We start from the raw sequence: 27,724 nt of genomic DNA on the forward strand, positions 1-27,724 counted from the left end.
GTAACTAAAATTTTAGGTTCGGGGTGTTGACAGAATTAAATGCCTAGCGAAGCGAGGTAAGAATGTTTTTGGAGGTTGAATCTGGAAAAAATCAAGCTTCATGTGAAAATTTTTCACCCCCAATTTTAGGGGGGTGGCGTATGCTCACCGGCACGTCCGTCCTTTTAATGGGATCCGCGCCTGGTTTTGCCTTATTTCAACATTCATTTTACAAAATTTTAGTCATTGAAGGCAGGAACACCAATTAATCGACCCTGTGTCAATACATGAAAGGGGCGGTTTATTGTCAGTAACACAGATAGTAACTTGAAAGTAATACATAGATGATCAAGCCTTAATTTTCATATTTTGATCTACATTTCAATATCCAAACAGCGAATCCTATTTGGAATCTCTATCTACGATCGCTATTTATGTAACATTGTCAATCATATATTCCATTCTCACACCACACCTTCCACCGGAATAAGTAATTGCCTTCCTAAGCTGTTTTATGAATGTAATTGCTCGAGTCAGAGATACGTGTGATATTCGTGTGTTTTATCGCTAAAACATTATGCAGTAATGTATCCTATATAGTCTGTTTCTTTCTTCCCACCTGCACTGATATAAATAACCTTGAGGAAAGAGATAAACTAGTAACGTTTATAGCTTAATTAACATACACGGGCATTACACATTTTTTTCGATACTAACATAAGCGGACATAATTAAGGGAATTTGAACGAACTAGTTCTCTTTCTTAACATACACTCTACATCTATGTTTAAAGGAAGAAAAACACATGCTGCATGTGCATAGCTACAGTAGCCAACAGCGTTTCATTTCAGGCTGATTTAGGAATTTACTTATCAATAACAAATGAGACATAATTAAGTAAATATGATATATTGGTTTATTAGTTTATCAAATTGGAGTTATATGATTCACAAAAATACTCAAAACGTTCATTTTCTAGGGGATTTTGCAGTAATTTTACTAAAACTATCAAACATGTCAATATCATTATACAATTGTCCCCCAATCATTTTACAAATTACTACGAATCTTTGAATGTGTGAAACTGAATCAAGATACTTTTTTTTATCTGCATGCTAATATAACGCATACAATGATGACGTTCAGGTGATAGGTAAAGATCATGAACTTCTGTAAGTAGTTGACTGGAGAAGGAGATCTATTGAATTGTGCAATTAGGATGTCTTCTGACTTCTAATCGACCCACTTTACAGCATCAAAGAATTAAAGCAGACATGTAGAATGGGATTTCGGGATCTAATTGTTTGTTAGTTCCTTCATTATAGTCACAGTGATTATAATAGCTGTCAAAATTAGTTGTAATAGACCTCATATATTTTTAGGAAATCGAATTAAAAGTACATTTATAATTTCAGAAATCCATGCTTGTGATAATTATGCATTATTTCAGGTGCGAGGTGACTTCTATTACGTCCGCGTGTACAGATCTCCCTAGTTTCAGGTCGATTTCGGAATAGCTGCGAAATCGTAGCTCTTGATTTTTTTTTTTTTGATTTTGCGATCTAACGTTAAAAAAATACAAGAAAAATAGTTAGAGCTACGTTTCGCAGCTAATTTCGGAACTGACAACAATTGTATTAAGTACTCAGATTTAGCCGCGGAACAGACTTTTAAATTAAGAGATAAAACATTCATTGCCGTGTTAAATACACAGGTTAAATCGGTCGTGTAAACATTAGTGAATGAACTTTGTAGAAACAAACTATAAGATAAAAATTCGCTGTCAGAATAGAAAATGGCGGATGAATCTCTCAAAATAGGTAAAGGTGAGGAAAGTTTTCAACTAAGTTAGGAAAGTTTGTTTACTAAGTAATTGTAACTTTTTTCTCAACTGAACATATATTATACACTTTTTGTAGCGTGCTGAGTTTTTTTGTTAACGTTTTCCTCAGCAAAACTTTGGTGGAAGTGTTTGTTTGACAGTTGAGTTGATTTGGCCTTTGGGGTCATGATTTCGAGCTTCCTGAAGACATTAATGCTCGTTGAAAATATAATTATCTATTGTTTAAACTTTATTCGTGCTCCTTGCACCAAATTAATCATGTTTACCCAACGCCGATAGTTGAAATACATGTACATGGTGGATTTGCAATAAAAAAGGGGGAATTATCTCAAGTCTTCCGAAAAGCCTGTAAATATTTAGTATTTATAACGAAAGAATTGTTACAATACCATAATTAGAGTTGAATTGATTTTATGAATATTTTCAAACAGCACCTAAACATTTTATATCAGTTCAATATTTAATTTGACCAGCAATTTCCTCTGCTCTTGAGTCAGGGGGTTGTACTTCTAGACAATCCCTTTAATAGTGTTCTGATTGAAAAATAAACCAAAACATCAATGCTTATGGCTTATCTGTTTTACTTTATATTCAATTTCGTAATTCTGCCTATGAAAATCCCATGTAGTATCTGCACTGTCTGTGTTGATAAAAGATACATTATTGACAATTCTAATATGACATGCTTCAAAAGTCTTTAGACCACAGCCATTGTAAAACTTAGATAAAAACATGACCGTTGTCATTGCTAAGTTTCAGATGCCATTTTGTTCAACTTATGGAAAAAATGAAGAAACTAGTTTTATAAGGATCAAAATAAATCATGGGACTCCATTTTGTTATTGCTTGATCTCAGTATGGCCATTTATGACGATGAATAAGCACTTGCTAACTCAAGGTAATACAACATAAATGGCCAACCCATGGTAAAACAATGAATGATAAAATGGAATTAATGTTATTTACATGTATTTCTTAACATTGAAATAGCTGTTAAAGCTGCTGACTGTAATATCTGGTCCCGATACCACAATATCCATCTTAAAATGAAAACATCTATACTATCTTCTCTTTTAAATATGGTAACTGAAACATACATGTGTATTTACAAAATGTACCTGTCAGATTTGAAAAAGCTATGATCAAAGTTCTCTTAAAAGTTCAGTCTATGATTCTGATGAAACCCTAAATATTCTTGTGTCTGGAGCAGGAGAAGTAGCTTTTTGTTTGATCCAATTGCTGAGAACACCAAGGGATGATGCTTTATATAACAAATAGGAACTTTGCCCAATTTAAAAAGATTGAAAATATGGGTTCATTGGATGACAAATTCTTTTTGATTTCTAGTTAATGGCTCCAACAGCTGGAATACTGTACGTGTGACCAATGCAGTTAGTTAGCTACATGTATTAGGCAACCAAACTGGAAAGGGCACCAAGGAATGATGCTCTATGGTAACTCCCGGACTTGATGATAATCCAATATTACATTGTATGATTTGGAATATTAAAATCATTTACATGTACAATGTACAATGTATTTTATCATTTCATTTCTTTCATATGAGGGAAAGTCATGGACATTATAACACATTAAGCTCAGCAAAAACACATTTGATCCACCAATGTATGTACATGTACATATAGTGATGATTGCTAATTTATAGTCATTATGTTCATTGTACCAATCAATTAAGTTGGGTAGGAAAAAAAGTTAAAATAAACTTCATTTAAAAAAAACTAATTGTATTTTCTTAAAAATGGGAATCTACAGAATACAAAAGGTAGTAATTTAAGGCCTATGCCCCCAAAACCTTTACCTGATAAGCTGCATGTGCATTTTGTTGGGTGATGTGAGACATAAAATTTACTTGTATTTTATGGAGGTTTGAAGTACAACCAAGCGTATGTAAGTCATAAAGTTGAAAATGTTTTTTTTTTTGCCCTAGATGAAATGATCCACATTGTATGTCTTAATTTTCGTTTACATCCAAAGTAAACCAGTGAAGTGCATGGAATTCAAATGAAATATTTTATATGAAAATTGCTTTTTTGTAGGTCGAGGTTTTTTCTAACAGGGATGTAACCCAGTCAAATTAACTTCTGTATTGCATAAACAATGATAATTGTAACAAAATGACATTCAATAGATAATGGAGGAAAATATCACAGAAAGTGATTCTGCGAAAGACTCCTCAGAGGAATTGAGTCCTAAAGAGGATAGTAATAATGAACTAAATCCTGTTAGTGAGGATGGTACTCCCATTCCTAATCCATCAATATCACCAAAAATCTCGCGTCCAAAACTGCCAGAATTTGTTGGTGGTGATAAGTCTGGCAGTTGCTCTAGCCATCATGGCCGTGCAAAGACTGATCCTGGTCAAGGTGCAGAAATCAAAGCAATTATTGATAAAACTATGGAAGATATTAAAGAGCTTCAACAAGTGGACTTCACCAAAACTTATAGTCGGCCCAGGGGTTTTCCAACGAAGTCAAAATCTCAGTCGACTCATGCATCACCATTTACTTCACCTATACCATCTCCTTCAGTTGAGGAGAATCCCATTTTAAATAGGAATAGAAGCCGAAGTCTTAAGGTTTTGACTGATATATTAAAAAGTGGTCGATATGGGAGTTCCCACCAAAACAAGCCTACTGAGGATTGTGGGAAATCAATTAGTGATAGCCAACTGCTTTCAGGAAAGAAAAATGATCGTGAAGCAGACAGAAGGTCAAGTTCTGAAGGCCAGCTTGAAGCATCAGCCAAACCAAAAGTACTTATTTGTGATGATGATTCAAAAAATAGTCAGACTGATCTGAAACCAGAAAAATCTAAAATTAAAGATAAGGGAGCTAAAGAAAAAACAAAACTAGGGGGTAGGCGCAGTGAATGTAAAAGTCCAGAGCTGTGGCGTCAACTTGCTAGAAAAAGTACAAGTAAAAGCCCAGCTTTGTCTGATGATGAGGGGCTAGAATCAGATGGTGAACACAAGCTACTTGGTCATACAGATACAAACTCTAAGTTTCTTATGTTTTATAAAATTGGTGCTCCTAAAAGAAGGCCTGCTTATGCAGGTCTTGTTCCTTTAAGTAAACCGTCATTTCAAGATTCTGCCAGAAGTGAGGAACCAAATTATAAACGTTTACAACGTGTAGAATTACGACCATTCAGTAGTAATGGTCGTAAAACAAGCAATTCTCGACATGTGACACATCCACCCATTTCTAAGACTACATTCCCTATAGAACAAGGTGCTGTTGATAGTAATGGATTTGGTTCTTTGTCTCAGCCGATTGAGGGAACCTCTCCATCACATACATGTGATCTTCAGTCGCAGGCGAGTGATGTATCACTAGCAGACAGCCAACTGGGGCAGAGTGTAGTCAGTGAAGATGTTAGTATATCTAGTGATGTTATCTCCCCTGAAAAAATAGACAAAAGAAATGGACGAGGTAGCAAACAAAAATCAATAAGTGATCCTAGTGGTTCCAAATCAATTGATAATGCTGACATTCCTTGTGTAATGCAGCAGTCACATAGTTCACCAGAATTATCAAAAGACGATGCAGTTATAAGTAAAGATGATTCAATGATTCCCAATCGTGATTCTGTAAATATTAACCAGGATATATTACTAAATGAAAGTCAGCATATGGATTTAATAACTGACCTTGACAGTGATGTTCAAGTGTCATCACCCCCTCCTCACTTTGATATTGTCTCATCAGCGTTAACACAGTCCCAGTCATTTGATGAATCAGGACCACCTCTCTATGTGTCCAGTTTTACCTTTGAAGAGCCTGCTCTGTCTCCTTCTCCAACTACTGAGTGTCCTCAACAGTTCTTGACTCTCCCATCATCTTCAAATAAGAAGAACATTTCTCGTAGTTATAGTTCCGCTAGTGTTCTGGGTAGGGATAGGAAGTATTTAGAGAAGGACAATGGTTTGAGGAAGCACAGTATGACAACACCAGCAGAGGCCATGTTGATACCTCCTACAAGCCTGGGAGATTCTCAGTCTAATAGCATGCCAACACTTATCAAAAATGAAGATAAGGTAAGCTGATAGTAATGACATTAAAGAAGTCATATTGATTTGTTTACAGATGATTACTAAACTTAGTATATTTGAATAAATATTTCTTTATCTTAACTGTTTTCAAACATGACAGAAGGGACTTTACATGCACATGTACTAGTTTATGGTTTTGAAGATGATTGAATGTATGTATTGTTGATTCATAAACAAAAATAATACAAAGTCTCCATAAAAACATGAAAGAAGATCATGAACAATTGTCACTCATATCCAAAACAAAATGTTTGTGTGCACAGAAAATATCAGTGGGAAGTGGTTGAATACATGTACATGTATACAATGTATGTTATGTATATACTATGTATTTTGCTGCTGACTTCTAAGTTTCTATTAACAACAGGACAAGCGGTATCACATTGTAGAAGAATTGTATAGAAATGAACAAGAATATGTTGATGCCTTAACTACCCTCAAAGATGTAAGTATTTGTAACACACCTATAAACATGTATAACAAAGATGTAAGTATTTGTAACACACCTATAAACACATATAACAAAGATGTAAGTATTTGTAACACACCTATAAACACATATAACAAAGAAGTAAGTATTTGTAACACACCTACAAACAATAAGTGCAGATATAAGTTTTGCACAGTAATTATTTTTAAAAAGTACATGTAAATTCTTTAAGGTGATTCTTGTGCATCAAATAAAAAATCAAAAGTTGGGGCATTGGTGAAGCCCAGTACGATTCCTGCTATAAATACATGAAAAGCTATAAACTGTAGTTATGATACATATACAACTATTATGCTATGTACACTACTGTCAACCAAAATTTTAATTTTTCCGCTCTTTGAAGTGGAGTCACTCATGTCCTCCACTGTGACTCGCCCAAAGTAAAAACCAGGATAAAATTGTGCCATTTCATTAGTTTTGTTTCTGTCCTTTACTGAAATGTTATTAAACTGATAGAACCATTAAACATACCTTGGTATAAAGACGGGAGAAGTTAATTACAGACATTTTTTGAAATGGTGACTTCATTGTGGAGAGTGGAGGCACTGTAACTCCGCTCAAAATACCTCCACAGTTACTGTTGGCTGTAGTATATGTCTTTGATCATACATGTACACATGAACTTTAATGTATAGACTGTACTAGCCTGTACTAGGCATATCATCAACTAATTAAAATTAGTAGATTAATTTTGACGAGATAGGTGTTCCTTCCATATTTAACCAATCTTCTGTATGTAAATGTTTCTCACATTTCGCACATTAACATGCACATGTACAATTACATTGAATTGCTTTTAATTTACTTATTTTAAATACTTTTGCTGTAGTCAGAAAAAGTTTGAAAAGTAGTATGCTATGAAATTGATTTTTAACATAAATATATTTTTTTTGAGTTCACTTGACAGTCTGCAAAAATTGCTACTATGAAAAAATTATAGAGATTCACAGCAGTTGATCTTAGTTGATTTAGTTTGATGATGAATATGTTTTACTTAGAATAAAACACTTATTTACTCTTTCTTAGGTTAAATTGTAGTTACAAACATATACAACATGTACATACAGTTTTTAAAAGTATATTGAAGGTGTTTTTTTTTTTTGCCTAGAAATACATGATGCCATTGAAGATGTCGAGTAATGTTGATGAGATAATAGTAGATAACATATTCTATATGGTGCCAGAGATACTGATGCATCATACTGTGTATAAAAACTCATTGGATAAAGTTTGGAGGAATTGGGACACACAAAACAGTACTGTAGGAAATATCATCATTGCTACTGTGAGTACATTTACCATCTTCACACAGGTTTTGGTATAAGGTTTTCATTGATGTAAAAATTTTGTGGCAATGGGGCGGGGATCCTATCTTATAAACTTCTTACAAAATTCTGTTTTTCAGTCAAATGTTCAAAAAGGCCAAAAAATAATAGACTTGTTTCCTGCTATCAAGAGAAATAAAAAATGGGTAAGAAGGTAGGGAAACAATTTTATTTTTCAAAATCATTTTACATTGAGTTAGTGAGGGAACAATATACATACAATGTATATGTATGTAGACCTTTGATGATGCTTTAGCCAAAATCACCATAAAATTTTTGGATAGGCATAAAAGGTAAGGTAGTTTAGGTACCTGGAAAAGACATAATATTTGTTTTGCCTTACTTTAATCCTGATGTAATAAAGTAACAATAATTAAAAAATATGCAGTTTCTTTTTCGTAAGTTGTTTGATGCAGTAGGTAATTATTCCTCAAGCTTAGGGGATGTATATAGTGATCATGATGTCGGTCTGTTTGTCCATCCACACCTTTTGGGTTAAAATTTTCTCTGCAACTACATGTATTTATCAGAGCCACCTGAAATTTTAATGGAAGCTTTATATAAGCATGCCATATAACGGGATTCTGTGTTTGATGACATTTTTATATTTTGATCATGTAGTTTCTGGAGAAGGGAGCAAAGGATACTCTTTAGATACAGTTTTTCTGTACTTTCTTTGAACTAATTATTATCAATGAATTGATTAAAGGTAAAAGAAATAAATGTTTTTGTTTTGATAGTACATACAACAAATGTAAACTTGTACAAGGTACATATATCTCCACCTATACTAATAAACTGTGGCATAGCCTTTATCAAAAAAACAAAATGTTGTTTATTTTATATTCATTTCAATGCGTATATAGAAATATGAATCAAATTCAGATTAAAAGTTATTACTGATAATGTAAGATTAACTCACTTATCTTGTAGAAACTTTATATATAGAGATTTTAATGAATCTTAAAAATTTGAAAAATGATGTATAGGAATGTTTACATTATGTTTATTTTTTATGTATGTAAGATTTATACATACACCATATAATTTTCAGTTTTCAAAGACGACTGTCCTAGACTGTTATCTGTCTTTTGTGGAAAATTTTAAGACATCAGGGAAGGAGATAGAAAACATCATCCAGAATAAATCTTCCATTCAGAAATTTATTGAGGTAATTAGATTTTAATTACAGGAATAATTATGACATTTATAAATTAATATTGACAGAGCCTTTGTACTTTATATGTAAATTCAACTTTAAGTGCAACCATAGTTTAAGTAGTTGAAAACGTGAATGAGAGAAAGTGAAAATCAAGTCATATTAAAATGATCTTATCATAACTTATTAAAACAAATTGGTTTGTGTTTCTAGAAAAGCATTAAGTACTTACATGTATCCTACCAGTGCACTTGGTCCATGCTCCCATTTTTTTGTGGAGTCAAGAGTTGTTCATATATGTTGGTTTCCTTGTTCATATTATTTTTGGTTATTTTATGTTCTCTATTGTTTGTATGTCTATTTCCCCTGTCTAGTCATTGTCCTTGGTTTATGTTTGTTTTGATGACCATTCAAAACCTGGTTCCCTTGATTTCCCTTACTGCATAAAGCTTTTGTTATTATTGAATCAGAATAAACAACCTTACATGTTAAAAAAATACTCTGTGACTGGTTGAGACAGACACAAATTTAAATCAGGGTGGTCATTACCTGGCATGTTTAAAAATAAGGTCAAGGATGTCATAGTATGCTTGTCCTGACATGTACTGTATATGAGGAGAATTTTGAACTAAATCAATTGATAACCGATTGTTAGTTCACAGGACATGAAAGAAAGTTTTGGGTTTGTAAAGTCATTATATGGAAGGTTAAGGCCAGATTTCATGTAATGTTTTGATGAATAGATTTGGGAGAGATGTACAATATGTTAACATATTTCCTTTTAAGTGATATTGTTTCCCATGGTGAAGTTTTCAAATTTGTCTAAAAATTTTTATCCTAAATAAGATAAATTTCCTTATTGGTAGTCAAAGAAGTACAAAAACCTAAGTATCATATTACTGAATATGGTATTTCTATTTATAAATACACGATCTCTTTTTTTCTTTTTTGTCCATTGTACTTTTTTATAGATTTTACTATAGATAAGGTCTTGTACATTATTGCAGCATTTGAAATTTCCCAATTTAAAAGAGAAGTTGCACATTTTTTCAATAAAAAAAAATCCAAAATATTATGGTGTGCAGGGAATTGTATTTTGTCAATTTATCTTTTTATCTTTCTGAAGTTTGGTTTAGGTACAAATTGTTTAAAGATACAATTTTCATGTGTGATGTGTTCGTGAACTAGAAATGATACCACTAGTATTAATCATATATTTAGCATGAGGTAGACTAGCCAACTTTTTATATAAATCCAATTCATTTTAACAGATTGATGATACAGTTTTCCAATTGTCATGCTTTAATTATGACATAAGAGCAAGAAATTACTACATCCGATTCACTTTCCAGATAACTTTTAATTGTGTGGGAGGCTGGGAAACTAATTATAGACAGTAATTAGGAACAATGTTCTTGTATTTCACATGAAAACACATTAATATTTAAGAGGATCTGGAATAGTAATAAAACATTTTTTGCAATGTTGGAAGCTAGTTATCTGGAACTTGTGTTTTACAGGTTAAGAGTAGAGTAATTAATATCACTACAGAGAAACTGACCTTTATATTTACTACAAGAAAAATTTAAAGGGTAATCAGGTCAAAAGTTATTCTCAGTCTTATAGATGGTATTAAAATGACTTATATTACAAGTACATGTATGGATGTCTTAATGGAAATGTCATTTAAATAAGAAGATGGACTTTGACCTACAGATATATTTTTTTCTAAAACCTACTGTTGCTGATAGAGAATATGTGGGAGCTATGGTGGATGATGTTTTATTATTTTGGCTGATGTTTAATTATTTGGTTTACTAAGTACAAAATATCCTGAATCATCAAAATGATTTTTTGATTACCCAATGTGGATTTGGGAAGAAGTCATGTGTTGAATTTTGATTAATTTTCATTTTTCCTTTTAACAACATTTAGGAACACTTTAGTGTGATGTAATATATTTGATAAGTTTTTTCAAGTGGAAAAAGATACCATATAAAGTAGAAGTAGAAATAGATATATGTACAAATGTATGGAAAATTACGCTTTTTTTTTGTGAAGATGTTGTATTCTTAAGGTTTTTAAAAAATCTGTTTTTTATGGATTTCATTTGTCCATCAATGTTTAATACATTTTGTTTGGGATCTTAATTCCATAAAAGAACATGATACATGTTAAATTAAGCTTTGTCTCTTTTGATCATGAAAGATCTGCATGAATCAAACTAGAAGTGGAAGAAGAGTATATTCATTCATGTCAGTTTACAATGAATATTCAAGGTCATAGTAAAATTCAGAGGTGAGATGCATCAGCAATATTATATTATGGATTATATATCAAATCTTTGAATGGTTTTAATACAAATATATTGTTTATATACATGTATTATATCAGTATTCATATAAATTATTTATTTCTATTAAAAATCTAAACATGTATTGTGTGAGTGAAGTGACGCTATCAAATTAGTAATTAAATAAGACTATCATACAATATACACTTGTTTTGATTCATCATCAGGTATAGGGTAACAACTGCATGCCGTTAATATCCCGTCACCTGAAAGTGAAACTTGATTTACTTTGAAGTTTGATATTATAATAGAGGTATCATGTTAAAATATGCAGAAGTTAAATAGTTTTTAAACCATTGTTTAATGAAGTAAACTATAAAATGCTCCTGACTTTGTACAAGGCTAGGGTTTAAATATAGGTAGGTTGAAGTTGTATATAAAATAAATAGTTCACCCCTAACAAGGTTCAACTTGAAGGGAAATATATATAAGTGCATGGTTGTTGTATAATGAAGCATGTATTGGTTGGTTGATTTAGTATTTAGACTGTAAATGATGAAAAACTTGGGTTAGCTGGATGTTAGATGATAGCTATACAGAACCATTGCAAAGATTTTATAAATCATCAGTGCTATTTGGAAGTCATTAGTATTTAAAACCTGCTGAATAATAATTTCTAGTCTTCTGCATTAAGATAGATGTGACTGGTATTTCACAGTTCACAGTAAAGATTTGTTTATATTCTATTAATATTTATGTAAGGAAGTAAGCAATTAAAAAAAATATTCATATATACATGTATGTACAACTCTTATTTACTCTTCCAGTTAGGAACATTTTTGACCCCAGCGCCACAAAACTTTGGAAAATACTTAAGTCTGGCAATATTCTGTTTATCCATGGTAACTCTAATCAAAGTCATTGAAAATAATGATGTCACAAAAAGTTAAGAATTTTATTAGACTTAAGTAATTTTTAAATTTTTGTGGCAATGGGGCTGGGATCCTATCTTATAAACTTCTTACAAAATTAACAAGTCTTATGGAATGATTATGACTTGTGCAATCTAAAAGAAGACCTACTGATACACTTTCTTTAGTATTTAACCATAATCTATTCTACTTCTTTAGAAGTTAGGTGACATTTTCAGAATTTAAGGTACATGTATTTCCATTTCAATAGTGCTTTTACAATCATAAAAGCAGAAATCAATTGGCTGATCAAAAAGATCGTTTGAACAGAAAATAAAATGGAGACTTCTTTGCATCTACGTGAAGATTTTCCATTTATTTAACAATTGGAAGTAATTTGTTAAAGACACTTTATTACTTAAATATATACCCATATACCTGACCTGAGTTCCCACAAATAAAAATAATCTCAAAGGACATTGCATAAAAAACAGCATAAAAAACATGGATGGTTTAGAATTGTGAAAGGATAATTAGGGCAAACGATAGATTTTCTTTTTTTTCCCCTTTCCAGCAATGTCATAGAGAAAGTGGAAGTAAACTAACTATGAAAGACCTGATTGTAAGGCCCATACAGAGAATTCCCAGGATGGAACTTCTTATACAGGTTAGCCTTTATCTTTATCATATATACACTACAGTCAACACAAATGTTTATTTCTCCAATCCACTGTCATCAGTGGAGTCACCATTTTAAATATGCCTATAGATTACTCCTTCTGCCTTCATGTCAAACTGTATTAAATTATTCTTTAAGTTAAATAAAATTTTAGATGTATACAAAAAATAATTAAAAAGGATTGAAATGATGCAATCTTAGTTTTTACATGGTGGAGACATGGTTTAGTAACAGTGGCAGAAAATGTGTAGAAATTATAATTTAGGTTGATACTAGTGTACCTATCACCACTGTTGTGTATATGGGACTGTCAGTTAAGCAAATGAGATGACATTTATTTTTTCTACAAATATTTGAAAACAATATTTTCTATCTACTGTAATTTGTTACCTGCTGTTACTGGATCAATACATTTTGTCATATTGTATTTAACATACAACCTTACAATTTCTAAACTACTCCTTGTTCTCTTATAAAATGTGTATAGAATGTTTATCAATTGGAGGTTAAAGTCCTGATAAAACCTGGTATTAATAAGATAAAACCAAAGAACATTATGGATGATATATAATTACCAATTACAGAGACTTATTGAGAACACCTCACAAAGCCACCCTGACCATGATCTGCTGAAGGAGGCTGACAAAGTACTCCATAACTTTGCCATGAAAGTAGGAACTGTTGATGAGAGCAAACAAGAGGAGGACTGTCTAGACTCACTTAAAAGATTAGAACTTCTACTTCTTACAGAGGTTAGTACCTAATACTAAGTATAATAAAGCTTTTGCAGAACAACTTAGCGAAATCCTTCATCAAAAATATCCCACACAACAGCGATGCTGGAGTATGAATGTTTTCATTTTGTATATTTGTCTTTTGCCATTCAGTAGAAAATTTTATTCAGTTCAAAAAATAAAAAAAATTACCAAAATTATACCCAGACTCAACAAGTCTGTCTGTCTATCCATCCGTCCTTCAAATTTTTTTGTCACAAAATCTCAGCTCCATCTGAACAGATTGAGTTCAAATTTGCAGTGTGGCTTCATACAGATGAAGTATACATTGTAAGAAGTATCATCTTCCTGTATGAGTGGGGTATATCTAGCACAACAAAGTGTGTAACTTCATTTATTTATTTGTTGTCTGTTATCAGATACTGAAGGTTGCATGTATGTCTTAATCTGACAATTATTTACTTGGCAGTATTTCCCCCTTAACTTACACATTTTATTCTCCAAATCCATAGGTACCATTATACAAAGAAGATACAAAGGATTGACACAATAAGTTATGACACATTACTTTGTTCTCTCATATGTACATTGATTAAGAAAATAGTAACTATGTCTTATAAAGGGACTAGGCAATATCTGTTTTTGCTGTGCATTATATATGTTCATTACTACAAGGTCACCTTGTATTTAGAACAGTTTAATTAGGTCAAGTTTGACATATCTTTTTACTTGCAATAATTTGATTAAAAAGTGTCTATAGAAAACAACATAGTTTTTGTAAACTGAACTTATTCACTGGATTTTTTCAGTAAACTACATAATAAAGACATTATATAATATACAGAAGTAATTTCTTTTTCTGTTTCAGCTTGTATCTCCTGACAGATCTTACCTAAGACATGACATGGTTCAAATCATTGTAAGTTTAGTAAAAACATCATCAGTTCAGATTTATAAAAGAAGCATTACTAATGAGACATCTTCATAGCAATTGGTTAACATTATATTGGTTCAGTTTTTCAGGGACTAAGCTGAAAAAATGTTTTCATTCATAGAACTAAAATAGAAAAAAATACTTAAAGCATAAAATAAGAATTGATGGTCTTCATTAGTAAATATTATAATGTTTTGTTATTTCTCTTTACAATTTCAATCTTTGAACTTTGAAGGGTGCATTTTGTTGATAGATATAAACCTCTCTGTTACTATTTACAGAGTAAGAAAGACCAGTGTTGTGTATGGACATTTTCAGACCTAATTATCATCAGTAGTGTTAAGAGAAGGAGTGGTACAGTTCCAAGGAAGTCTATCATATTGTATGTTTTTTTCTTTACATTTTCCCATTGGTTATGTTTCATACTGTCTGACAATTTCTGTCTCATGCTACTGCAATGGTACTAAAAAGACATTTTGGGTTCACTGTGATATTTTCTGCCTTCAAAACTGTTATTATACTGTGTATACACTGTTAGTTGAATTGTTTATGTTTGTTATTTAACTGTTGTTTGATAAGGTACATTATTGAAATGATAGTGCAGAGATGAAGGAGAAGTAATTACTTAAGTCTTTAATATTACTCCCTCTCTACATATTTGAATCACCTTGTGCATCTGTCATACTGTTGGTCTGTCTGAATTTTGATGTAATTATCAATGGTTGGGATTTGCCTTTTCTTTTTCATTACAACAATCTCGGCTCCCAATGGATGGATTTGATTCATATCTTATTTGTGGCTTTATGTGGGTATATGTTATAAGTAAATTTGGATGCTGTCTGAAATCAACTTTCTGTCTAAGTGGGGTATACCTAGCGTAACAATGAATACAACTTTATATATTCTGAACTATCAGTTGATAAACTAGACAGGGTGTTTGTTACATACAAAATGTACATGGAAATAGGTATTGTATCATTTTGTCACTTAGCTAATTACCTACTCGTTTAAATTATCTAAAATGTTTATCAAATTTTCCCCCAAAAAGTACATGAAAAAATATCAACAATCACAACAAATTTAAGTGGTTTTTCTTAGTTATTTATTAAAAAGTTAATTTTTTTTCAGAAAAACTCCAACAGGACAGGACTTTGCTGAGAATGTGAAACAGAAAGTTTGGCTCAGAGTTGGTCTGGATGATGTTGAAATTGTTAAAAGTAAGTGAATTTCTTTTTGGGTTATTTTTTTCACATTGTATTTCTGTATCACTTGAAATTGTCTATAAACATGAATTCATAAAGTATATCAATTATTTTCATGTAATGAATCTTTTTCAATGTCAAGGTTTCATATGAATGCAATAAGTTCATCTTGATATCAATTTTAGCATCATCTCCCTCTGTTAAAATCTTCAGAACTTCTAAAGTACATATCAATAGACATAATTTCATCTTATTCTGTAGTAGTATTTTTGTATTTGATATTTTTTTTATTGGTACTGTACATTACATGTGATTTCAGATGAATCTAAAACTAACAGAAAGCCATCAGTTGACCCAGAACAGTTAGAACAGGACATACAGAGACTGAACCAAATCAATGATATCACTACACAACTCAGCTGTCAACATAATGTAAGTCTATTGTCACCCATCTTTTATGAGAAGATAGGGAATGGTAGAACTTGACTTTCCTTCTGACTGTTCTGTTTCCACCACATAACTTTCTTTTTGTCCTGATGGAACAAAGAAAATGCTTCTTTGTGTTACTGTCATCAATTTTACAACAATTACTTAAAATGCATTTCGTAGAAAAAAAATGATATGTAGAATGATTTGCAGGAGCTAGATACAGCCTTGAGAGATTTGTTAGGTGTGTTAAATAGTCAACTCACTGAGATACAGGCAAGACTGAGGCTGGTTGATTCCAATAAACTGGATATAATAGTTACTAAACAGTAAGTAAAATATTGCAGTCCTTTCCTTCGAAATTCTCAACAACTAGCCCAAATAATAGAGGACTGTATAGGATTCAACTAGCCAGAAACATGAAATCATTTCACTAGCCCCGGGCTTCGGGCTAGTGGCTAAAGGTGAGCACTGACATTGTGTCAGGTGTTGAGGCTAGCAGATGTTGCTAGTTTGCTTTAATTTGACTTTGTCATTTATTGATTCAATTTGCTTGAAAACTATAGAAAGATTATCTAAATGTATGTTCCAAATATTTGACAACTTTACTGAAAATTTCTACAAGAAAACGACAAATTCATGTATAAACTCAAACTACTGTAATTAATAGTCCAAAGTAATGTGTTCTGTTTATGCCATCATTCTTTAAACAATGATATAGCAACATACTGATGTGTTGAAGTTTGGAAAAGATTTTGTTCTGTTGATAATTGTTCAGGAACCAATAGTGTGGACATTGAGTGAGTAGATATGAAGATACTCTTCTCTTGTCTGTCTGTAGAAAGGATTGTAAGGTACTTCAATTGTAAAACATTCTAAGATAAGTGTATTTACTATACCTTTATTGAAATGGTAAAGTTGCAGACATTTATGTATAGACCATAGTACTTTTCTACTCCACGTACACTATTTCTTAGGAAAATGTATTCCATATTTACACAAGAAAATAACAAGTTCTTCAATTTTTATATGATTAGATAAAAGTAATGTTACCTTGCTGTCAAAGAATCTTTAACAAAATTCAATTAATTAACTTTGTCACATTCTTCAGTTTCTCCTCTAATACTTTTCAGAGAGGGTGTTTTCTCATTAGAGCTGTGTTTTAGTTCTACAGAAAAGAGATCAGCTTGGGAGAATACGTTTTATGATGCTAAACAGAAATTAGGTCAGTACATGAACTTGCAGGCAACAAACATGCAACATGAACATTTGTTTTAATTCAGTTTTAAAGCAATGTATTTAAATATGTTTTAGAACGTTGTAAAGTAAAATATATATAAGCTTTATATATATGTATGTAAAGTTGAATTAATCTGTACTAAATGCATTGAATGTGTAGAATCAGATTTGTTTATTTTGCTTTATTGCAATCATGGAATATTATATAAGTATTACAGTCTAAATTTATTTTCTATTCACAGCTTATCTTTCTAACAAAAGAGCACCAGAGTTTCTTCAGCCGTTACAAATTACCAAGACAAGAGCTGGGATGCAGGTACGTTTTCATTCCTCAGAATTGAAAAATAACCATTTTAGATTTATATTGGAAGATTAGAAAAAGAAGATATGAGTATTCTGCTGTTAAATAGAATCTTAACTTTTTTAAAAGAGTAATTATAGTAGGAAGTAATATTGATGTCAATTCATCAATTGCATTTTGATGGTTAATAAAAAATAATTCATTTACTATTTAAAATCACACATGGTAGACCAACCACATAGCAACAGCAGATAATATGAGGATGTAGTAAAAACAATCATTACTGTGTATCTTTTAATAAAGGTCCACATTTGATTTCAGTTTTCGTGTGCAGCCCCTATTGATGGTGTGAACTGTAATGGTTACCGAGACGTGTGGGTTTGTAACAGTGATGGTTATGTTGGACACATGTGTCTCCTCAGTCTACAACCTGAGCCCATTGTGACCCTCAATACACCTGTACCAGGCTGTAACTCAAGGATTCTGTGTATATGTGCAGTTCCTGCTTACAATGGAGTGTTCAGAAGGTAAGCCCCCTTCGTGACCCTCAAAACATTTGTACCAGGCTGTAACTCTAAGAATTCTGTGTATATGTGCAGTTCCTGCTTACAATGGAGTGTTCAGAAGGTAAGTCCCGTTCATGACCCTCAATACACCTTTACCAGGCTGTAACTCAAGGATTCTGTTTATATGTGCAGTTCCTGCTTACAATGGAGTGTTCAGAAGGTAAGTCCCCATCATGACCCTTAATACACCTGTACCAGGCTGTAACTCAAGGATTCTGTGTATATGTGCAGTTCCTGCTTACAATGGAGTGTTCAGAATTTAAATCCCCTTCATAACCCTTGATGCTTCTGTACCAGGCTGTAACTCCAGGATTCTGTGTATATGTGCAGTTCCTGTTTACAATGGAGTGTCCAGAAGGTAAGTCCCTCCCTGACCCTCAGTACACCTGTTTCAGGCTGTAACTCAAGGATTCTGTGTACTGTGTATATGTACAGATCCTGCTTTCAATGGAGTGTTCAGAATTTAAGTCTCCTTCGTGAACCTCAATGCTCCTGTACCAGGTTTTTACATGTAGTGGAATGTTCAGCAGGATGGACATTTTCATACCTAGGATTGCTTTAAATATAACATTTTCAGCTGAATAATCTTTTTACTAAGCTGCGACAAATCTTTGTCTATTGTTTTTTTTTCTTTCCCTTTTTTTACTTAAGGATTTAAACATGTATGAGTTATACAAATACAGCATTCTATGTACTATAAGCTTTGAACACGCACACTAGGGTTCTGTCTCCTGTGTTGAATGAAAACAAATATCATACCTTTATAGGTTAAGATAAGCAGAGAACCTGCCTTCCATTTTTCCTAAGTTACTACTTAATATCATTGTGTACATGCAATAGACAGATATCGTTTTAGATATGAATTTTACCTCTTTTTGTTAGTGTACAAGTGTACAACCTGTCTATTTTTATTTCAAAAATGTCTTTCTGCTTTACTAAGAGAAATAAATAGATAAAAATTGGTAAAAAAATCAAAGAAAACATTTGAATAATTTCTTCCATGGTAAACATTATTAAGAAGTATATATTTATTCCCTAAATTATAATATTTCGTGTTTTTCATTTCATAGAAAATCTAGCTCAAAGAAAGGTAAAAATAGCAACCAAGTGCCAAGTTTGACAATTAACATAGAGGAAGACCAAGAACCAGATGAAGAAGGATACCAGTCTGATTCAGAAAGCAGTGACAGTGAGTCAGATGAAGAGGAAGATGATAGAGAGCTGTATGTTAATGGTATGTGACCTGAAGAATATTAGCTCTGTGGAAAAGTGCAGTGCAAATTGTAGTGAATTGGATAATAATAAGTCATTTCTTTTAAGTCCAATTATCTCTCCAGATTACAGGAGCCTTAGTTAAAACAAGTACTATCTTTAAAAAAAGATAGCAGACGCAGTAAAATTTGTTCTTTTTACTTATAATTTTCATCAGGAAATAACGCATGGCACACAATTTCAATTTCCTTTTTTGAACCCCACTAAGTTGTCAGTATTTGGCCAATCTGGAAACAGAATTTTGATCAGGTGACTTGGGTTTCCATGGAAGAGCGTCTTTAAGGTCAAAGGGTAAAAAGCGAAACTATACTGACTGTGTCGGAAAAATACAAAAGATGTATCACTTTGCTGTCAAGGGAGAATAATTGTTTTCTAAAAACTTAGTAAATAAATGTTGCTTTTTGCCATTATGACAAGTGATTATCCTCTATTTGATGACTCATTAGTTCCTTGTATACAGATGTTTGGAATTTAGAAACCAAACTATTTTTGTGGTATCAGCCAAAGGTGCCTTGTTGATGGTTATGTGTTGATGAAAGCCACTCAACAGATCTGATTAAGTAGCTATTCTTGGAATACTTTATGTACACATGTACATAGATATCACCTATTTTGTTAGAATATTTGTCCTGCCCATGAAGAAATGTATACATAATTATGACTTGCCATGAATTTTCGTAAGTAAATATATACTCTACTTTGTGGAAATTTACGAGGTAAAATTTCACTTAAGGTTTGTTAGCATCATTAATCATGTATGATATTTGACAGAAATAGAAGTACGACGACCACCTCCATCTGATTTGACCCAGAGTTCACCAGATACTATTACAGTCTCTGGTAACTGGACACAAGATGCCTTCAAAAGTACAATGTGGCTGGGAACTGAGGATGGATGGTATGTACATGAAAGGGATAATTATTTCATTTTATATCTAGAATTAGTCTCTTGTATTATCTTGGGAGAACTGTGTCTGATCCACATCCATGTACTCATACATAGTTATGAACAAATATTGAAGATTGAGACATGGGTCCAGCAGTTTATCAACAATTACTGATAATAGACTACACCAAGTAGTTATACATGTACATAAATTGATCTTTGTGTCTCCTATGTTTACTAACAATTACTCATAATTGTCTACACCATGGAGTTATACATGCATATGAAATGTTCTTGGTGTTTCTTACATGTATGTTTACTTATTTGTTACATGTAATTTTTATTCTTTCAGTATCCACATTTTCCAGTGTACAGACAATATCAAAACCACAAAGAACAAGTTAAAGATTCATCATGGCTCTCCTGTATACTGTATTGTGTAAGTTATGATGATAATGATGTTAAATTAGAGCTTCAAACACCTTAGAAATGGTAAAATTCAGACTATAGGCTTCAGAGAGAAAGGGATTTTGTGAACTTACAGCGACTTATTCAATATTGGTTGTTCATTGAGTACAGGCAAGAACTGTTGTTTTTCATATTGCATTGTAAAATCTAAAAAAAAATTCTGGTTTTGAGTTCTATGATATGAAATTACAGAGGCTGCCATTTGCAAACACAAAATGTATTTCATTTAGGTATTTCAAAATGATTTATATTTTATACTAATAAGTTTTATTCAAGAAACCTCCAAGCCAAAATTGAATCAAGAATCAAGAAAAGACCAATAGATGAATTATAAGTCATTGAACCGTTACAAACAATTATTATCAAGTTAGTGATGGAATGGTGTATAAGTAAACTGTACTGAATTATTGATGGAATGGTGTATAAGTAAACCATACTGAAGTATTGATGGAATAGTGTATTTGATATATGTAAACCGTACTGAATTAGTGATGGAATGGTGTATAAGTACACCATGCTGAATTAGTGATGGAATGGTGTACAAGTCAACTGTGCTGAATTAGTGATGGAATGGTGTGCAAGTCAACCATGCTGAATTAGTGATGGAATGGGTGTATAAGTCAACCATACTGAATTATTGGTTAAATGGTGTATAAGTCAACCGTACTGAATTATTGAGTAAAAAAGTTAAAGATTGTGAACAGATGGAGAAAAAATACAATGAAGGTTAATATTGATATGGCATTATTACAAGTGAAAGAATATTTATTAATAATCTATCAATACTATTTCAGTTACCTTGACAACAAAGTATTTGTGTCACTTGCCAATGGAGATCTAATTGTATATAAGAGAGATACTGAGGGTATTTGGGATACAGAGAATCCATATACACGGACCATAGGTTCAGGGGCAGCACCTATCAATAAAATGTTAGCTGTGGCTGGAAAACTCTGGTGTGGATGTCAAAATATGATCAATGTCATAAACCCATTAACACTAAGGATTGAGGTATGACTTACTGTCTTTCTAGATATCTTTATCAACAACTACAATTAGTTTCATTATCAGTTGCTTTGAAATTATTGTACAAGACTTATTTCTTGATTATTGAGTATTCACTTAATATGGTTTAAAGAATAATATTTCATTTAATAAGATCCAAAAGCATTAAATACTTAAATAGCTTCATTCATTAAGCAAGACCATTTCCTTATAAACATCTAAATAACTTTTCCTCAGTTACACATTTTATTTATTTATATATGACAGTCTTCGTTCCAAGTGACAACAGATTCTAACAGATCAGTTCAGTGCATGGTATCAACAGGACAGGGGGTCTGGATTGGCCCCCAGCAGAGCTCTAAAGTTCTTCTACATCATGCAACAACATTTGAGTTTCTATTGGAGATAAACATAGCTCAGGCTGTCTCACAAAAACTTCAGTGTATGTAGGTTAAGGTTCACTATCTAGGACATGGTCTGTCTTTGAGCTTTGTTTTCATTCAAATGTATTGAGTGTCTGTAGATTAAGGAATTGGAAATAGTATGAAATACTTACGCTGTCTCATAAGCCAATGCATTAATTGAATTTTAAAGAATCCTAAATACAAGTATTTATTGTTTGTTATTCCTATTGGAAAGTTATTCTTTACATTTATTTCAGCATATATTCCTTAATTCTTGTAAAAAAAATAAATCATAAGATCCTATATAAACCATCTCATGTAATTCCACTGCTGCTGAGGTATATCATTAGTACAGTCATACTAATATGTAGACATTTGCCTAAAAAACAATAGATCACTTCATTTTTCATGAAGCATATTTACCTGTTCATCCTTCCTTGTTTAACTCTCTTAATGATAAAAATAATTTAATATTCCTATGTTTTGTTTTAGCTGCTGATGATATTATCCGTCAACACAAAGCTGCATGTTTACGTATTACAGCCCTGTTAGTATGCAAGGACTTACTATGGGTAGGGACAAGTGCTGGTGTGATTCTGACAATACCTATGCCTCGTATCACATCTACAACCACACGAGGACAGCTTACTACACCCTCAGTAACAGGTATTGTATAATCATTCTTTATTATAAATACAAACCCCAGTCTGAAACAGGAATATTTTCTGTGTAAACATTTAACGTTTTGCCCATCCATCCATCCATCCTTTTTAATCAAACTAGATTGTATTTTTATGAAAATTACTACATAAATTGTACATGTTCATATCAGAATATTAACTTAAAAAACAATATGATGGGGAAAAGGGCCATGTATGATCTTAATTCAGAAGTGGTTGTTGGCAATGCTTGTTGATTTATTACCCCAGATGTTTACAGACCTGGTTAATCTATTTCTGTAGCAACTCAGTAATTGAGGTTTACCAATAATCATCTTACAACTTAAACTGAAATCCTGTAAAACATTTTGCATAATTAAGTGTTTATACGATATTAAAATGAAGGTTTATTATTTTAGTTTGATTTACACTATTATGACATAATTACAGGGCTAGTATATGGCCATACGGGACATGTACGTTTTCTGACCTGTGTCGAAATGACTGCAGCATCACCTTCAACAAACAAAGACAATGAAGAAGAACCTTTACCAGAGAATCTTGCCATCAAAGACATGCCTCGACGCTCATCTGTTGCCGCTACCACTGCTACCATGGCAACCAGAATGCTGGTGATAAGTGGTGGTGATGGATATGAAGATTTCCGTAACACAGCTGCTAACGAGTCTGCTGGCAGAGATGATAGCACCAATCATTTACTTTTATGGCATGTTTAATATACATAATCTTTTAAGTTAACAAGATTGCTTTGTTATATTTTTTTATAACTGAGGTTGATATGTATAGTTTTTTACCAAGTGCTGTTTTGGAAACATTGACCTGTTTCAATTTTTTAAGGATTTGTTAGACTACAATAGTCTGTTCTATTAAAATGATTTGTAACTTAATTGTAGTTGTCTAAACAAACCCTCAAGTAAATTTTTCGTGTTTCTTTTAGTGACTTACATATCATATATATTATTATTTGTTGCAAATACAAGTAATATAATATTTTCATGGTAAGGAGGAAAAGAAGAAGGAAAAAGTAATGTTATTTTTAGGTATTTGTTTGTGTGCTTTGCAGAAAGGCATAAAATAAAAAAAATAACTAAACATAGAAAGAAGATTCAGTATTTCTGCTATTGTACTAATTTTACAATCATGATTTCTTACGAGTGCAATAGAAACCAATATTTTCGTTGACATGTAAGGTCTGTTAGGATTTATCGTCATTAACATTTACATATTATCATTGGTAGCACTGATCAGAATTGCTATAAAGATCTTTTAACTGTGTACACAATAACTGAGTTTGATCAAGTAATATATTTATAATACAATAAAAATTAGATCATACACAGGAACACACAATAAAGACAGTTGACACACAAAAAAAAATTATTGAAAATTAGGTTTTTTTTGCCACCACTGCAACTGAGGGAAGGGGATTTTTATTTATATTTTTCAGTTGTACATTAAATTGCTCCAAATAACTGAAAACTGTTAAACTTTCAAGTTTAAGAAAAATTGTTTTCTTCCATCATTGATTGTTAATTGTAAATATCAAATTTTACTTTCTGTATTTTAGAACACAGTGTTGGGTTATTCATTCGAACAAGCTGTTACTTATATAAGAATTAGTTATGGTCTGTTAAAAGACCCTGTATACTGAATCATTATAGAGGATGATATAATGTTTTAATTATATGATATACTTGTATTTAGTAATCAGGTATTTTTACCCTAGTAATTTTTTTTTTATGAATTGTTACTTGTTTACACTGGTCTATGTTGTTTTTTTTTATGAAGTGCCTTTTGGGTTGTATCTCTAAGAATTGTCCAGAAGTATGATGTAATTAGTTATCATAATAACTATGTTCAGAATATGTTTTTGTTTCAAAATGTTAAATTTCAGTATGTACTGCATGGAGTTGAGAATGAATTATTTTTTTTAAAAATTCATTGTAGATCTGATTTTATTCCCACTAAATTTATTTATCCGTCCAATACTTGTCTGACCAAACTAATATAATTCCTAATGCGTCCTGTCAACCTATCCTTATTCCCATTTTTAGTAGTATTTTTGTATTGAAACTCAGTAACTTACTAGCAATATCTTCAATTTCACATCATTATATGTAATATTTAATTACCTCTATAGTTTTTATAGTTTTTGTATCATTAAATACATTGTAGTGCATCTGATAATAATACAAACTAACTTGAGAATTTGTAATTTCATATTTAAGGTCATCTTTTAATATGGTTGATATTTTTGTGAAAGTGACCATAAAATGATCACTTTTTTTCAAAACAATAATAAACAATTAAGATAAAGAATTTGACATGTGGCATTTCAGTCTCGACTTTAATCAGCTGATTTTTGGTATCACAAATATCATTGTATGAGATTGATATCAATATTCATGTGTTCTGATGAATACATAGGTTTTCAAAGGCAAATATAGTCCTGGCGTGCCCTTCCAGTTTTCCAGGGGGGAGGGAGGGGGAATGGTTAAAACAAAAGAAAATCACTGAAAAGTGATGGTGTGCATCCCTTCTTAGGTCAGTCAGTGTGTCCTTCCATTCTTCAATTGCTGCATCAACCCCTGGTTTTGATAAACTAATTTATTTAATATTTTGCATGTACTATTCAGCTGTTGACAGATGTATTGAATATAACATAAAATTACGCAATTTGTCTCTTAGCAATTGAATATAACCAAAAAACTACACAATTTGTCTTTTTAGCATCAATAGGACTAAGTTATGAAATGGTTACTAATATTGACAGTTTGGTTTTATATCAATAAATGTTCAGTAGGTTAGTGAAATGATGTTGTCGTGTCATTTTACCTATTATAAAGTAAAGAACTCTTCAGATTGATAAAGATGTATTTTATTATCATCTATTATTTCATAGCTATTCATTGTGTTTGTCTAAAATCTCTTTTTTGAATTCCAGTGTATAAAAATCAAGGTGCTATACATGTAGATCTAATCCTGTTCATTCATTTTTTTAAGAACTATCCATTTTTTATAAAGGTGCTTATGTGTAAATCCATCAGTTTCAATAATATTATTTTTTTTTCTGTTTTAAGGAAATAAAACTTCATAAAATATTTTTGAATTAACCCAACATATACTAACAGGTTTTCAGTGTTGGCAAAGAGAATTCAATGCTGTGCAACCAGTTGTTCTGGAGTTGTGACCCATTTTTGAATTGGAAAATTTGAAATTTTCGGGTTCTTGTGAACAATAGTCTGGTTTATTAAGCAAATAGTTATTCTTTACTACATGCATTTAATAATTTACCAGTAGTTTGATCTCTACCCCTATTTTTTATCAAGATTGGTTATGTCAACTTAAATTATAGCTAACTAAAAAAAGTGTTGACAACAATTTTTATGTACAATAAGAAACTGAGGAAAAAAGATGCAATTCTTAAATATGATTGATTTAAATATGATGTGAATTTTAACTATTAAATAAAAAAAAGTTTACATTAAAAAAAAAAAAAACAGTATGGGGGTTGGAAAAAGATTGAAGCTGAATTGTTACTATTTACTATTTATACCACAATGTAACAGTACCTATGTTCATATTTGTTTATTTGTTTTTTTTAGTTGTCTTTCTCAACTTAGAATTGTGATATTTCTAAATGATCAAGAATATTAACCTATTTGGATGTTTTGTTCTTGACAAATCTTTGATAGATTGTAATTGTATGTTATTTGTAATTTATATGTGGGGTACTACAGTGCTGAAATGTAAATAAAATAAAGCTTAGGCTGATGAAGTTCATACAGCTAAACAAACCAAATGCACTCTAGAAAAATTTTTGCATATGCAATCATACTAAAATTTGCACACTCCTTTCTACAAATCCACTGGTTTTACAAGCTCTTTGAGATTTTTGAATATTTTTAGCAATGCAGTATTTAAAAGTTTCTATTTGAATGTTGGTCATTTCTTATCATTTTAAATTTCTATAAAAAAAGCATTATGGAAGAAAATGAAATTAAAAAAAATCAGCAGTGTGATAACACAACTACCTGACCCGTTATTGCATCTGTTTATGTTCATATCTTATATGATTTATTTGATTATTCAGAAGTTTTTTTTTTTTAGGAATATTGTGTGAAAGTTATGACAGTTCTCTCCTTTTGCTCTTAATCACTTTACTTCTATCAGCATACTGTGGAGAATGACCCAACATTATAACATTGTGTAAGATATTTATCCTAGGGAGAGATGCAATACCTGCATTATGTATATAGATGTTTTGGCTTCTAGTCTGTAATATATTCAGATCTTAAGGAGGTAGACCTAGGGTGAGGAACATAACTCTTTAAATCAGAGATATGTTTGTATCATATTCAATTTTACAAAAGTCTTTCAAGCTTTCCCTTGAAACAGAATGAAATCAGTCCAAGCTTACACGAGATGGTTGTAAAATGGTAAATACAAACGTTCTAGTGAGTTGTAAAGAGTTGTGTCCCTTACCCTAGATCTACCTCCTTAATACAGTATTTATTTGTGGTAGTGAGTAGCCACTACTTTATTTGTTATTTGTGATGCTATTATTTTTTGTTAGTGATTTTAAGTTTGTATGTTAAGGAGACAAGTGCTGAACTTGTGACCTTGTAGAAATATACACCTACTTGTTAAATACAGTGTACTACAGATTTACACTCGTTATTTATTGTTGCCATTCAGGTTATGCCTAAAAGGCTTTTATGAGTTCACATATATCACTTAGGATTCTGAAATAAGTCTCATTTCAATCTTTATATACCATATGACATGTAAAAAGACTTCTAACAATACACACATTTTATATGAAAGCAGGAAAATTGAATCAGACTTTCTTTTCA

At 31.6% G+C, this 27,724-nt stretch overlaps 1 protein-coding gene across 4 annotated transcripts; it reads left to right on the forward strand.

Annotated features, from left to right (window-relative positions):
• The first annotated feature begins 1,680 nt into the window (after positions 1-1,680).
• LOC148605518 (rho guanine nucleotide exchange factor 17-like) lies at positions 1,681-27,536 on the forward strand. Of its 4 annotated transcripts, none has more exons than XM_088550365.1 (23): positions 1,691-1,805; positions 3,170-3,313; positions 3,880-5,879; positions 6,262-6,339; positions 7,493-7,669; positions 8,764-8,880; positions 12,647-12,739; positions 13,336-13,503; positions 14,354-14,404; positions 14,701-14,801; positions 15,548-15,636; positions 15,941-16,053; positions 16,261-16,376; positions 17,181-17,272; positions 17,529-17,602; positions 17,909-18,114; positions 19,224-19,387; positions 20,197-20,323; positions 20,664-20,750; positions 21,574-21,790; positions 22,052-22,226; positions 22,681-22,854; positions 23,298-27,536. In XM_088550365.1, exons 3-23 carry the CDS (start codon positions 3,975-3,977, stop codon positions 23,582-23,584), a joined length of 4,611 nt encoding a protein of 1,536 aa, XP_088406491.1. In that variant the 5' UTR covers positions 1,691-1,805; positions 3,170-3,313; positions 3,880-3,974; the 3' UTR covers positions 23,585-27,536. The 4 variants fall into 4 exon arrangements, with proteins under 4 accessions (XP_088406489.1, XP_088406491.1, XP_088406490.1 ...); XM_088550364.1 differs by having other exon boundaries at positions 3,170-3,276; XM_088550363.1 differs by lacking the exon at positions 3,170-3,313 and having other exon boundaries at positions 1,681-1,805.
• The last annotated feature ends 188 nt before the right edge of the window (positions 27,537-27,724 follow it).

The sequence above is a fragment of the Perna viridis genome, chromosome 10, assembly GCF_037379345.1.
Source record: "Perna viridis isolate PV_CMFRI_1.1 ecotype Kerala chromosome 10, ASM3737934v1, whole genome shotgun sequence".
NCBI lineage: Eukaryota > Metazoa > Mollusca > Bivalvia > Mytilida > Mytilidae > Perna > Perna viridis.

Excerpts from the sequence above, each read along its gene's own strand:
- LOC148605518 (XM_088550363.1), top strand. The coding sequence starts at position 3,975 with ATGGAGGAAAATATCACAGAAAGTGATTCTGCGAAAGACTCCTCAGAG. Across the intron at positions 13,504-14,353 it reads AACTTCTACTTCTTACAGAG|CTTGTATCTCCTGACAGATC; the intron begins GTTAGTACCTAA and ends TTTCTGTTTCAG. Across the intron at positions 22,855-23,297 it reads TACTACACCCTCAGTAACAG|GGCTAGTATATGGCCATACG; the intron begins GTATTGTATAAT and ends ACATAATTACAG.